A 14359-nucleotide genomic window follows, 5' to 3' on the forward strand; every position below is an offset into this window, starting at 1 on the left:
TTGCTATTTTTAGAATTTTATGAAACAACAAATAAATACATTTTGTGCTTATCAGAGGAATGAACAACAGAGGTCAGTATGGTTTGTTAGTATCTATAAATTATTAATTAGACCAACAACATTGTCCCAGAATAATCTAATGTGGGTGGAAAATAAAATTAATACCTCAATACTCCACCTCACCAACAATTTTTTACTGCATTATAACATAGACAATCATAAAATCTTTGGCCTTACATTTAATTATAGTTCTCTGAAAATGTCCCAATATTTTTTTTCTTCTTTTGTTAGGCACTTAAAAAATTATAACTAATAAATATTGATTTTTTTCAGTCTCATAATTATAACACCATGACTTATCTGAATAATGCCAAATTAGCCACCAATGGTCTGTTCTCTCCCGAATACTTTTCTTCACAAAACGCTATATTCTTCTCAGCGTAGAATGCCCATCACTTCTCAGCCCGACATGGGACCATGTTTCGAACAACCGTTCTTCATCAGGGTGCTTTATTCAAAATATGATATTTTGAATGAACACGGTCCTGTGTCGGGCTGAGAAGTGATAGGCATTCTATGCTGAGAAGAACACAGCGTTTTGTGTAGAAAAGTATTTGGGAGAGAACCAACCGTTGGTGGCTAATTTGGCATTTCATGCATAGTCTTTGTGGATATCCTGAAAACCTGACTGGATGGGGTTCCTCCAGGATAGGTTTGGAAACCACTGGTTTAGATAGTTTAGTTTATAGACCAAACAATTTAAGATGCCACTTTTTCTTTCTGATTTTTATTTAAGTACTGTTGAGCAAATCTGTGGGCAAATTTATCAGGTATTTGCTCTGGTTTTCTCCCATGCAAACGTTGCTTCAGTTTTGCCTGGCTCTTTTTACATTGGAAATACTAAGATAGCTCCATTGATAAATATAGAAACATTTTGGAGTAAAAATTGATAATGCTTCTTCTTAGTGTGTAATGTTTTCCAAAAATGCCTCCTACATAATTATCCTTGTCATGAATCTAAATAAATCAGGTAGCTCTGATGATCCCCATCATCATCCTAAGCAGGCAAAATTTAAAGAAAACATGAGAATAAGACCAAAAGTGGAAGCAATAGAGCCATTAAACAGACAAATATTTTGCAGAAACTGACTAGTACTGGCATCTGTGAGAAGTGATTTTAGCGTTTATGATAGTCTTTCCCCCTTCATGTATGTTTCCTTAAAGAAACCTATAAATCAGTTTATCATAATAGCTCAGATAGAAATTATGCATTTCTATCAGTGAAAGTTCTTTGTAAATATTTTATTATATTAGGATTCATCATCTTAAATCATCATTTGAAAATAATATCTTCAACTGCATTGACTATGAGGAAAATATTTTTACATCAGAGGTATGCCTTTTATTTTTTATCTTTGTACTTAAGTGTAGTTGTTGTTTGAAGGTAGCTGTTAAGGGTTGGTATTTGTATGGTATAGTCCAACCAAACAGGACCCTGTCAGTATAAGTCCTGGGTCACTTACACAAGGGATTTCTACACTAAGCCTAGTAACCTCTAGCTGGATGTTTGTTGAGCAAAATCACCAGGGATCAATGGCATTAATCCATGGTGCTTTTGTTGGACTGTTATTCATTGTGGTGGACTTACTAGGATTTTGTTGAAGATTTTTCATTTTGGACATTTGTTGAGCAATAACACCTGATAGGGTGTCTTGGTACATGGTATATACACAGATACCATAAGGTATGCAGTTTTATGTCTTCAGTTCTCAAGAAGTCTCTGTATATCTACCAAATCTAGATATATTCTTGTTTTATTTTGTACATCGCCGTGTTTAAAGGTGATTCCTAAATGTTAATAAAGATAACACTGGATTACAGCCACTCTGATTAAGCTACAGAAATCCTATTTAAGTATTTCTCTTTGAAATAGTATGCAAGGTAGATAGAACAAAAAAATGTAGAGTGAGACGTACGAACAGCGCAGTACACCTCAGTGAAGATTTGACGTCATTTGGAGTGAGGAAAGTCTCACAAAGTTGAAATTTCTACTATGTTTTCTCGCCCTAGCTTGATGGTACCCTGTCATAAGGTCCATCAAGCCAAGGTGAGAGAACATTGTGAGACTTTCCTCACTCCAAATGACGTCAAATCTTCACTGAAGTGTACTGTGCTGTTCGTACGTCTCACTCTGCATGTAAAATTGGCCCCTAAACTCTAAACCACCACCAACACCTCACCTCGAGCTATTAGCTGGCCCTTCTATAGAGATATAAATAGTTGAGTACGATGAAGGTCTTATAAATAGTCTCAGTCTCTTTGTCTCTGTCTCTCTCTCTGTCTAGTGGTAATTCAAAAATTACCATAAACATGCCCCTTTTTCTTACTGCAGGTGTTATCCATGTGTTATTATAGCATTTTGATGAATCTGGGGTAAATTAGCAGATAAGTAGCACTGTCCAGTTAAATCCACTGTCCGCCCAGTGACTATCTGGCTAACCACTTAACTGGATAAGTGACTTTTCTGGCTATGTGATATAGCTGGATATTCAGCGGCCACCATTTAGCTGGGTAAGTCTTACTTATTCGGCTAAGTAGCATTTGAATATGGACCCCATATATCAAAAGTTGGGTGGCATGAGCATATCCCATTCTGTGACTTAAAGATTTGTCTCATTTTCAGTGCTAAATCTGATTTCATATTGCAGTTTTGTTCATTATAAAACATGTTTCATATCAGATACAAAACAAACATTAGTTTCTTATGGATATATGTTTCTAGATGCATCTGATGCGGGAAGATATGAAAGTAGTTCAAGAGAGACTTCTCAAAGAAATGGTAAATGAATCTATTTTTCCTAAACCTGCATTTGTTCTTTATGCTCTTAAAAGACCCACTCCAAGTCTAAACAGTTTTGATAGACTGATTTTGGCTGAATTAAGTTATTTGGATATGTGAAGTATTCAGAGTACTAAAATAGTTTTGTTTCGATTGAACTGATGGAGAATTTACTTTTTCCCAGGACAAGCAGGATGGTAGTCCTCACATATGGGTGACATCACTGGACGGAGCCCTATCATGGAAAACTTTCTGTCAAAATTTCTAGAAAGCTTTGACTGGCACATTGAGGGGTAGATTTTCAGACGAGCGCGAACAGCCTACTTTTGTTTGCGCTCCAGGCGCAAACAAAAGTACGCTGGATTTTAGTAGATACGCGCGTAGTCGCGCGTATCGGCTAAAATCCTGGATCGGCGCGCGCAAGGCTATCGATTTCGTATAGCCTGCGCGCGCCGAGCCGCGCTGCCTACCCCCGTTCCCTCCTAGGCCGCTCCGAAATCGGAGCGGCCTAGAAGGGAACTTTCCTTTGCCCTCCCCTCACCTTCCCCTCCCTTCCCCTACCTAACCCACCCGCCCGGCCCTGTCTAAACCCCCATCCTACCTTTGTTGGGGGATTTACGCCTCCCGGAGGGAGGCGTAAATCCCCGCGCGCCAGCGGGCCTCCTGCGCGCCGGGCCGCGACCTGGGGGCGGGTACGGAGGGCGCGGCCACGCCCCCGGGCCGTAGCCACGCCCCCGTACCCGCCCCCAAAACGCTGCCGACACGCCCCCGCAACACCGCGCGCTCCGGCCCCGCCCCCCGACACGCCTCCCGACACGCCCACTCTGAAAACCCCGGGACTTACGCGAGTCCCGGGGTTCTGCGCCGGTGAGCCTATGTAAAATAGGCTCACCGGCGCGCAGGGCCCTGCTCGCGTAAATCCGCCCGGTTTTGGGCGGATTTACGCGAGCAGGGCTCTGAAAATCCGCCCCTGAGTGCACTGAGCATGCCCAGGATGCCATTATCCCTGTGTCCACAGAGGTCTCCCTTCAGTCTCTTTTTTTCCGTGCTGCAGTTTGCCTCACATTCAGGAGCTCTGTGAGAGATTTCTCACAACTTTTCCTCACGGAAATACTTGACGTTTTACTTCACAAATAATTTTTACCTACACGGGTCTCCCTTCACGTATATTTAATTGATGCTTGGTAAGTTCTATGCCCTGTTTTTCGGTAGGTTCCTGTCACCTCACTAACAGTTTCCCTGGCTTACCAACCGAATTGCAGCCTCCCTTCTCCCTATATTTTCATCCTCAGTTAGCCCCACAAAGCCTGCGAGTGTCCTCCTGCGATCCTCCATTGGATTATTGGGGCTAGAGGGATAGGGATAGATGAGAGCATCGATGGCCACTGTCAAGGCCATCGATGCTCTCATCTATTCCATCCATGCCTCCATCGATTCCCTCGGTGCCTTCGTTGTGGTCGATGCCCCCATCGATACCGTCGGTGTCTCCATCCATGCCATTCTGCCTCCATTGATGCCATCAATGCTTTCATTGATGCCATCGATGCCCGCATCGATTCTGTCAGTGCCATCAGTGTTTACATCGATGCCACTGATCCCTCCATGAATTCCATCAGTGCCCACATCGATTCCATCGATGCCCAGGTCGATTCCATCAATGCCATCGATGCCCATATCGAAGCCATCGATGCCAATGTTGATGCCATCGATGCCTATGTTGATGCCATCGATGCCCATGTCGATGCCATCGATGGCAGTGTCGATTTCATCCATGCCATTGATGCCCGTGTCCATGCCATCGACGACCAAGTTGTTTCCATCGGTGCCATCATTGATTCTATCGATGCCTTCGTCGATACCATCGATGCTTTCGTCGATTCCATTGCTACCATCGATGCCTTCGTCGATGCCACCATCGATTCCATTGATGCCGACGTCGATTCCACCGATGCCATCAATGACTCATCGATTCATCGATGCCACATCGAATCCATCAATACCTACATCGATACCATCGGTGCTTCCGTCGATGTTATCAGTGCTCTGCTTGTGCCATCGATGCCTTCGACGATACCCTCGATGCCGCCTTCAATGCCACCATCGATACCATCAATACTACTGGCGCACCTAAACGCAATGCCCTTGACTAAACAAAACGCTCCATACTTCGGGTTCTTAACCAAAGCCCCGTATAATCCTAGGGCACTAGACAGTGCCAGGAGCAGTGCAGGCATGGTGACAGTCCGTCACCACTCGCCATCCAAGACAGTGAGGGCATCCACCTCGGCACTGGGGAAAGACCGGGCCGAGCACCATGGCAATCATCGTCACTGGCACGGTGACCGTCCGCCCACCAAAACAATCCAGGACATCGGTGGCATCTTACTCGGTGCTGGAGAATGACCGGGCTGAGCACCGAGGGAGACATTGCTACTGCCACCGCACTGTTCCACACATCGGTGGCAGTTTCTCAGTGCTGGGGAATGACCGGACCAAGCTCCTAGGGATACTTATTCTGCAGCGGCGTCAATGTCCATTGAGCCAGTTGCGAAGCGGGCCAAGGTTCATGAGGCCTGTGCTCCTCTGCACCCAAGGCGCCGAGACGTTCCCCACCAACACCGGTGCCGGGTACTGAGTCATCACAAAATAATGTGGAAGCGCCAGTAACACCTAGCCTCTCTCCTCTGTAGCTATGCTACCTTACCAGCTTACAGAGTTGAGTCGGACGTTTACATCCCTCAGGCTGTCCTCGATGCCTCCTGAAATCCACGGAGCCATCGATATTCACCGACTTGTCCTTCTGCGATCCACCACAAAGGACGGTAAGTACTCTAATCCCACTTCAGCAACAATCCCATCGAGACCTGATCACTAAATCGGACCACATGGTTTCGGAAGGTTCTAGGTCGTATTCTCCAAGAACCTTATTGGTGTCACATATCGCTAATGCCAGCTATGTTTGACACAACACCAAGAGAACCTCTCTACCAATAATTTGGGATTGCATCGAGATATCCTCCCGTTGCCAGCAACGGGACTCCGTACTCGATAATACTCTGGCTTGTGGTTCCTAATCACGGCCCAAAGTCCCAGATACATTAGCTGATCTGCTAGACACAAGATCCAGCAGTCACTGCCTCAATTGCAAGCCCACCTCGAGACCTAGCAACAGCTCTCGACGTTTTCTTGCACAGCAGACAGAGATGCAGGTAAGACTTTTACCGCTCACGCTCCTGCGTGAGACCAGCTGATATCCAGATTACATCAGCTCCGCCAGTTGGACAGCCTCCTGGTCTCTCAACCTTGCCGGATATCAGAGCGGCCATCCCTCTTAGTACCAGGGCTCGGGGTACAGTCCCCCGGACGCTACAAGGCGGGGGGGGGGGGGGGTTAATCCCACTATTCCTTCTTTCAACAGAAAGTAGATGCTGTCTGCCCATCCTGGACCTCAGAAATGTCAACAACTTTCTTCAGAAGGGACAGGTAAAATGGTATCTCTCGTCACCGTGCTTCCCTTACCGCAATAAGTAGGTTGCCTCTCTCCTCTAGTCTTTCTATGTGCTTCACAGTGAGTCAACAGCATTCCAATGCCAAGTTCTGCCATTCGCACTAGCTTCGACAACTTGTGTAAGTCACTAAATGCCTAGCAGTGACTGCTGTTTCTCTATGGAGCAAAACATCATTCACGCTTTTCCTTGCTTGGACAACTGCCTAATAGGAGTCAATCCAAGCAAGGAGCTCTAAATTCTCCAAGACTCACTATAAATCTACTACATTTCCCTGGGATTTCTGTTTAACTACCATAAATCCCATATGGAGCAGTTCTGGGCACTACAGTCACAATGAACTTCCTGCCCAACAACCGCGCAGACATCCTGTCAAATTCCTACACATCTCTGCGCGCATGCTACATAGACTCAAGTGAAAGTTGTGGTGCAGAGTTCCTTTTTCATGTTTTGGATGCTCTGAAAAATTAAGCCATATTTAGGGCTAGGTAATTTCCGTACAGTACTTCAGGCTCTGATTATTATAACCCTGTACTATGATAATTCAGTATCATCTTCTTACAATCAGGACAATCCAGCAGATGGAGACAGAAATCAACAGCTCACTGATGTCACTCCTTATATGCATCCATGTTGACACCAGCCTGGACGTATTCTCTGTCTCCTGCAGATGGCAGGCCTGTGTCGAAAATAAAAAGGTTGGAGAGGCTCCTGAGGTGAAAGACTAGCTTTCACTCCCTCAGTTGATCAGGGTCCTTGAGATCTGAGATTTTTTTTTTTAATTAAAAAAAGAGGAGCGCTCCTGAGGAGAAAGCCTTAGGCTCCCTCCCTCAGGACAGCGTGTCCAGGATTGGGGGGTCAGGATTGGTCCTTTTCCCCTCCCCCTTTGGTCTTGATCTGCCTTCTCCTTTTAAGAGTTGTTATTTTTTCCTTTGTGCAAACTGTGCAGTGGCTGAGCTTGCTGTGCAGTGACAGGCACAAATATTGGAGATTTGGGGGCTTCTTTCAAGGACAGTACGGGTGAGTCTCAGAGTTTTTTAAATGTATTTTAGGACTGTGTGGCCCATATTAGCAGTGCAGGGAGAAGATGGTGTTGGGATCCATTTCAGCCTTGCCAGGACCTTCAGGTACTTCAAACCCCCAGGGCAGAATGTCTTCTTCCTGCCCCAGTTTCAACAACCTTGTTATATTGTAACTTTTTGCTTCCTCTGCACTGGTTAAAAAGAACAAAGTTATTGCACCCCCCTGTTATTTGTAAACCGGCTTGATATGATTGTATCATGAATGCCGGTATAGAAAAGCTTTAAATAAATAAATAAATAAATAAATAAATAATAAATGATGGAGCTTCTCCAGTTCCTTGATGCCCCTAAAGTTATTACTTCTATTCCCATTCATCAAGTTCTTCTTGACCTCCTCAAAAAGAACTGGAAAAACCCTGGATCCAATGCCCCAGTACACAGAAAGGCTGACACTACCTATCTAGTACAGTCAGCACCTGGCTTTCAAAAATCTCAGCTCGACCACCACTCAGTTGTGGTAGAATCAGCTCAAAAGAAAGCAAAAAGGACGAAGCCTCTCTCCTCTACCCCTCCTGTCAAGGAACACAAGTTCCTAGACAATATTGGTCGACGAGTGTTCCAAGGGGCCATGCTCATCTCCAGAATTGCTTCTTACCAGCTGTACATGACCCAATACAACAGGGTCATTTTCAAGCAAATACAGGACTTCTCCGAAACCCTGCCTGACCAATTCCAAGAACATCTTCAGTCCTTGTCAACAAGGGGTTTGAGGCAGGAAAGCATGAGATAAGAACAGCTTACAAAATTTTCGACACCTCCACTAGAGTGTCTGCAACTGCCATTTCGGCAAGACGCTGGGCCTGGCTCAAGTCTTCTGACCTTCGCCCAGAAGTATTTATTTATTTATTTTATTTAAAAACTTTTCTATACCGTTGTTTAGTGATGCACCATCACAACGGTTTACATTTAGGCACAAAATAGGTTTGGTTTGCTTTCTAAGTTATCCATGGGGTGCCAATATTTTACGGTTACATAGTTCATAATATACTCTAAATGAGAAGTGTGTTTGAGATACTGTTTATATGATACTGTGGTAATCATATGTGATAACTGTTTTAATTTAAAATTTAATTATGATTAAAACAAAAAAGTAACATTCTGCTTTTTATAGGTGGCTTTCAGCTGTAGGAATTTGTTGTTATTCAGCGACCTCACTGTGAAATGCTTTTTTGAATAGCCAAGTTTTTAAGCTCTTTTTGAAGAGTTTTAGTTCTTTCATAAGTCTAAGCTCAAGTGGTAATGTGTTCCATAATAACGGTCCTGCCAAGGATAGCGCTCTCTCTCTAACTTGGGTCAATTTTGCTGTTTTGACTGAGGGTATGGTTAGTAGTGCTTTATTCGCTGATCTGAGATTTCTTTGAGGGACATGTAATCATAGGGCAGTGTTTAGCCAGTCGGCCTTTTCGTCGTTTATTAGTTTATGAACTGTGCAAAGTGTTTTGAATTGGACTCTTTGTTCTATTGGGAGCCAGTGCAAATCAGCAAGTGTTTGGGTGATGTGATCTCTTCTTCCTTTTCCAGTTAGTATTCGTGCAGCTGAGTTCTGTAGTATTTGTAGTGGCCTGATTGTGGTGTATGGTAAATCTAGGAAAAGTGTGTTACAGTAGTCTGTGCTAGCAAATATTAGTGCTTGTAGTACTGTGCGAAAGTGATCTTGAGTTAATAAGGGTTTTAGTCTTCTAAGGATCATTAATTTGGCATAGCCTTCTCTCACTTTTATTGATATGTGTTGCTTAAGGCTGAATTTGGTGTCTATAATTACTCCTAGGTTTCTAGCCTTATTAGTTAGCTCGATTGTCTTGTCATTTTTAATTTTGATGGGATTTTCGATTCTTACAATGTTTTTTCGTTCAAGGTGTATAAATTTGGTTTTTTCTATGTTTATTACTAGTTCCATTTGGTTTAAAAGCTGTTTTATTATGTCTATGTACATCATTGCAAAATTCAGTGTTTTCTCAATTGATTCCTCTACTGATAGAATCAGTTGAATGTCATCTGCATATATGAAGTGTATGATACCTAGCCCTGCCAGCAGGTGACATAGGGGGAGAATGTAGATGTTAAACAGGGTTGCTGAGAGTGCTGAACCCTGGGGGACTCCTGTTTTTAGGTCGATTTTGACTGATGTTGTGTTTTTTATCTGTACCTGATAGGATCTATTTGTCAGGTAGGATGTGAACCAATCAAGTGTTGTTTTTTGTAATCCAATCTCTTCCAGTCTTTTTAATAGTATGTTATGGTTTACGGTGTCGAATGCTGCGGACAGGTCTAGTAATATCAAGATGTAGTGTTTTCCGCTATCAAATCCGCGTAGTACATTATCTGTAAGAGAGATTAGTAATGTTTCGGTGCTATAGTGTTTTCTGAACCCATGTTGTGATGGGTAGAGTATGTTATTGTTGTACAAGACAGGCTCTCTGACCTGCCCTGTATAGGAGATAATCTGTTCGGTGAACAGATTCAGCAAATAGTGGCTGAATTAAAGGACCATCATGAGACCCTCAAACAGCTCTCATCGATACCTTCTGACTTCCCTTCTAGACAGCCCTTCAAGAAGGAATCTAAGAAGTCATTCTTCCGCCCAAGGAAGTACTATCCTCCACCAACAAGGTCCCGAGTTACGAGGCCTTATCAAAAATCTCAGCCTCGCCAGCCCCGGAAGCAAAAGCCACAAGCAGCTCCCCAGCCGGGGCCTGCTTCAGGTTTTTGACTTTCCCCTTGGAGAGCAGCAGCCTGATTCCTCTGCCTGGCTTACCAGTGGGAGGTCGATTGTGCCACTTTCACGGCATGTGGCAATCAATCACTACCGACCAATGGGTGCAAACAATCATTGCTCAGGGTTACCACCTGAACTTTCTTGCTCTTCCACTGGAATCACTACAAGTGTGGAGAGTAACCGACCACTCTGTCCTTCTGGAGCAGGAGGTTTCCCTTCTTCTCCAGTTAAGGGCAATAGAACCCGTTCCTCTTTCGCAAAAAGGCCTAGGGTTCTATTCCCGGTACTTTTTGATCCCCAAAAAATCCGGGGGGCTTCATCCAATTCTGGACCTAAGTGCCCTCAACAAGTACCTTCACCGGGAAAAGTTCAAGATGGTAACCTTGGGCTCGCTTCTACCTCTTCTACAAAGAGGAGACTGGCTCTGCTCTCTGGACCTCCAGGACGCATACACCCACATTGCGATAGCTCCAACTCATTGCAAGTACCTCAGATTTTTAGTAGGCCCAAGGCACTATCAATACCGGGTGCTTCCATTCGGCCTAGCATCGGCACCACGAGTCTTTACCAAATGTCTCATAGTTGTCGCAGCCTTTCTCAGAAAAGAAGGTGTTCACGTCTACCCCTATCTAAACAACTAGTTAGTCAGGGCCCCAACCCAGCAAGCCGCTTGATCGTCCCTGGATTTGACCCTACACACTCTAATTTCTCTAGGATTTCTCGTCAATTACGAGAAATCCTATTTAGTCCCATCTCAAACCTTGTCGTTCATTGGGGCAGACTTGGACACCTTACAGGCAAAAGCCTTTCTACCTCAACAACAAGTGCAAACCCTCGTGTCCCTCGCTCACCAGTTGCAGTCTCAGTATACAGCAACAGCTCGGCAATTCCTTGTCCTTCTCGGACACATGGCGTCCTCAGTCCATCTCACACCAGTGGCCCGCCTGACCATGAAAGTCATGCATTGGACACTGATATCACAATGGATTCAAGCGACTCAGCCTCTGTCAACCATTGTCCACATCACTGAAGCACTCTGTCTGTCTCTCACCTGGTGGAAAGATCAGAACAATCTCCTCCAGGGACTGCCCTTTCAAGTGCCAGACCCTCAACTCATTCTCACCACTGACGCTTCCAACCTCAGGTGAGGAGCTCATGTGAACGATCTACAGTCACAAGGATTTTGGTCTCCAGAGGAAGCCAAATACCAGATAAATTTCCTGGAGCTTCGAGCAATGCGATATGCTCTCAGAGCTTTTCAGGATTGCCTATCAAATCACGTCATCCTGATTCAGACGGACAACCAGGTGGCCATGTGGTACATCAACAAGCAGGGAGGCACAGGCTCCTTCTTCTGTGTCAGGAAGCTGCGCAGATTTGGGCGGAAGCGCTCTCCCACTCGATGTACCTCAGAGCCACCTATTTGCCGGGAGTGCACAATGTCTTGGCAGACAAACTGAGTCATGTCTTCCAACCGCACGAGTGGTCTCTCAATCCCTCGGTAGCGACCTCTCTCTTCCAGCAATGGGGTCATCCCCAAATAGACCTCTTTGCGTCCCCTCAGAACCACAAAGTGGACAACTACTGCGCTCTCAGCCCAGAAATGCATTCTCCCTCTCGTCGGCAACCGGTCTGCTTTATGCATTCCCTCCACTTCCTCTTCTCTCGAAGACTCTCGTGAAGCTCCATCAGGACAAGGGAACAATGATCCTGATAGCACCTCACTGGCCACACCAAGTGTGGTTTCCCATACTCCAGGATCTCTCCATCCGCAGGCACATTCCCTTGGGAATGCACCCGCTTCTGATCACTCAGAACGACGGATGTCTACGCCATCCCAATCTTCAGGCCTTGTCCCTGACGGCATGGATGTTGAAAGGTTAATCCTTCAACCACTTAACCTTTCAGATTCGGTTTCTCGTGTCCTGATTGCTTCATGGAAGCCTTCCACGAGAAAATCTTATTCCTATAAATGGAAAAGGTATACATCATGGTGTTCTTCGCAATCCCTTGATCCCTTTTCCTGTCCAATCCCAAGGTTTTTGGACTATCTCTGGCACTTATCGGAGTCAGGTCTAAAGACCTCTTCCATCAGAATGCATGTCAGTGCGGTAGCCACCTTCCATAAAGGTGTCGGGGATGTCCCTATATCGGTACAACCCCTCGTAACAAGTTTTCTTAAAGGCTTGCTCCATATCAAGCCACCTTTACGTCCTCTGGCCCCTTCTTGGGACCTTAATCTGGTTCTCGGGCGGCTCATGAAACCACCATTTGAACCTCTTCACTCCTGTGACCTAAAATATCTCACATGGAAAGTGATTTTCCTTTTGGCTATCACTTCAGCTCGCAGGGTTAGTGAGTTACAGGCCCTAGTTACCTATCCGCCTTACACTAAACTCCTGCAGGACCGGGCGGTACTCCGCACTCACCCTAAGTTTTTGCCTAAGGTAGTTTCGGAGTTTCACATTAATCAATCCATCATACTACCTATCTTCTTTCCCAGGCCCCACTCCAACCCAGGGGAACAGGCTCTGCATACCCTTGACTGTAAACAGGCTCTAGCGTTCCATCTAGACCGTACAGTTGCCCACAGGAAGAGCACTCAGTTATTCGTTTCTTTCCATCCTAACAAATTAGGGCAACCTGTGGGTGAGCAGACTCTCTCCTCCTGGTTGCCAGACTGCATATCTTTTTGCTACCAGCAAGCAGGCATTCCTTTCCAAGACCATGTTAAAGCACACTCTGTAAGGGCCTTGGCGACTTCAGTAGCACACCTAAGATCGGTGCCGCTTCCTGACATTTGCAGGGCTGCCACCTGGAGTTCTCTCCACACTTTCGCAGCCCACTATTGCTTGGACAAAGCCGGAAGACAGGATTCCATCTTTGGCCAATCTGTCCTGCGTAACCTATTTCCAACGTGGGGTGGGGTTCAGGATGCCCTCTACCAAATTCCACCCCAGTTGTTGTGCCTGTTGCATGCCGTTGGGTATCTTTGGTGCATGTTCGGACATCCTCAGCTCGGTACTCACCTATATGTGAGGACTACCATCCTGCTTGTCCTGTGAGAAAGCAAGTGTTGCTTACCTGTAACAGGTGTTCTCACAGGACAGCAGGATGTTAGTCCTCACGAAACCCGCCTGCCGCCCCTCAGTGTTGGGTTCGTAACGTTTTGTTGTTTTATTTTTTCGGCACTGCCTGTAGCTATCAAATAAGATTGAAGGGGGACCCCCTGCTGGCTGCAGGGTTAGTGCCATGCTGGGCATGCCCAGTAGGGGCCAGTCAAAGTTCTGGAAACTTTGACAGAAGTTTTCCGTGATTGGGCTCCATCCTGATGATGTCACCCATATGTGAGGACTAACATCCTGCTGTCCTGTAAGAACACCTGTTACAGGTAAGCAACACTTGCTATCTACAAGAAACTGTCAGCCACACAAAACAACCCCAGAGAACTATATACCTCCGTAAAAAATATAATTAACTTCAGCTTAACCCCCTCTATCATCCCGGGGATGAACATTGTGGAGACATTCGCCTCTTACTTTACCAACAAGACAGCAACTGTCAATAGCACCTTCAATAACTCCTATTCTGAAGAATCCGACAATTATCTGAACATTCAAGGTCCAACCTGGGAACGCTTTGACAACATTACAGCATTGGACACCACTAAGATTATCAGTAACCTAAAACCTTCATCTAATCCCCTTAACCCATGCCATACATCTTTACTTAAATTGATATAAATGGATATTGCACTGTTTATCACTAAATTAATTAACTCATCACCACAACATGGCGTCATCCCTGATCTAAATCAAGCTTCAGTCCCACCCATAATCAAAAAACCAATAGCTGATCCGACCATTACCACTCAATCTCCGCCCTATCTTTCATGGCCAAAGGATTAGAAACTGCAGTTCTCCACTAACTCTGCAACTTCATTGATACTACTAATATCTTCAACTAGTTTGTGTTCAGGAAGCACCACAGCACTGAATTGCTGCTGCTATCCAGCTTTGATACTGTGAGATGGGGTTTTGACCACAGCTCCTCGTTCCTCCTATATATACTTGACATCTCTGCTGCGTTTGACATGGTCAGTCACTCCATTCTACTCTCAAAACTGTGCTCCTTTAGAATAACTGGTTCGGTACTGACCTGGTTCTCTTCATACCTTAACAACAGGACCCAAGTCCAAATTGACTCTTTTACTTCC

General features: G+C 45.1%; 1 protein-coding gene across 8 annotated transcripts in view; it reads left to right on the plus strand.

Moving 5' to 3' along the window:
- Positions 1 to 14359, plus strand: part of SYCP2 (synaptonemal complex protein 2) — a 752024-nt gene that overhangs the window by 716731 nt on the left and 20934 nt on the right. For all 8 annotated transcript variants that reach the window (XM_029611557.1, XM_029611556.1, XM_029611555.1 and 5 more), the window contains 3 exons: positions 14 to 72; positions 1315 to 1393; positions 2783 to 2839. In XM_029611557.1, the coding sequence (XP_029467417.1) occupies positions 14 to 72; positions 1315 to 1393; positions 2783 to 2839 (195 nt within the window). The remainder of the gene's footprint in view (positions 1 to 13; positions 73 to 1314; positions 1394 to 2782; positions 2840 to 14359) is intronic.

Source organism: Rhinatrema bivittatum, chromosome 8 (genome assembly GCF_901001135.1).
Source record: "Rhinatrema bivittatum chromosome 8, aRhiBiv1.1, whole genome shotgun sequence".
NCBI lineage: Eukaryota > Metazoa > Chordata > Amphibia > Gymnophiona > Rhinatrematidae > Rhinatrema > Rhinatrema bivittatum.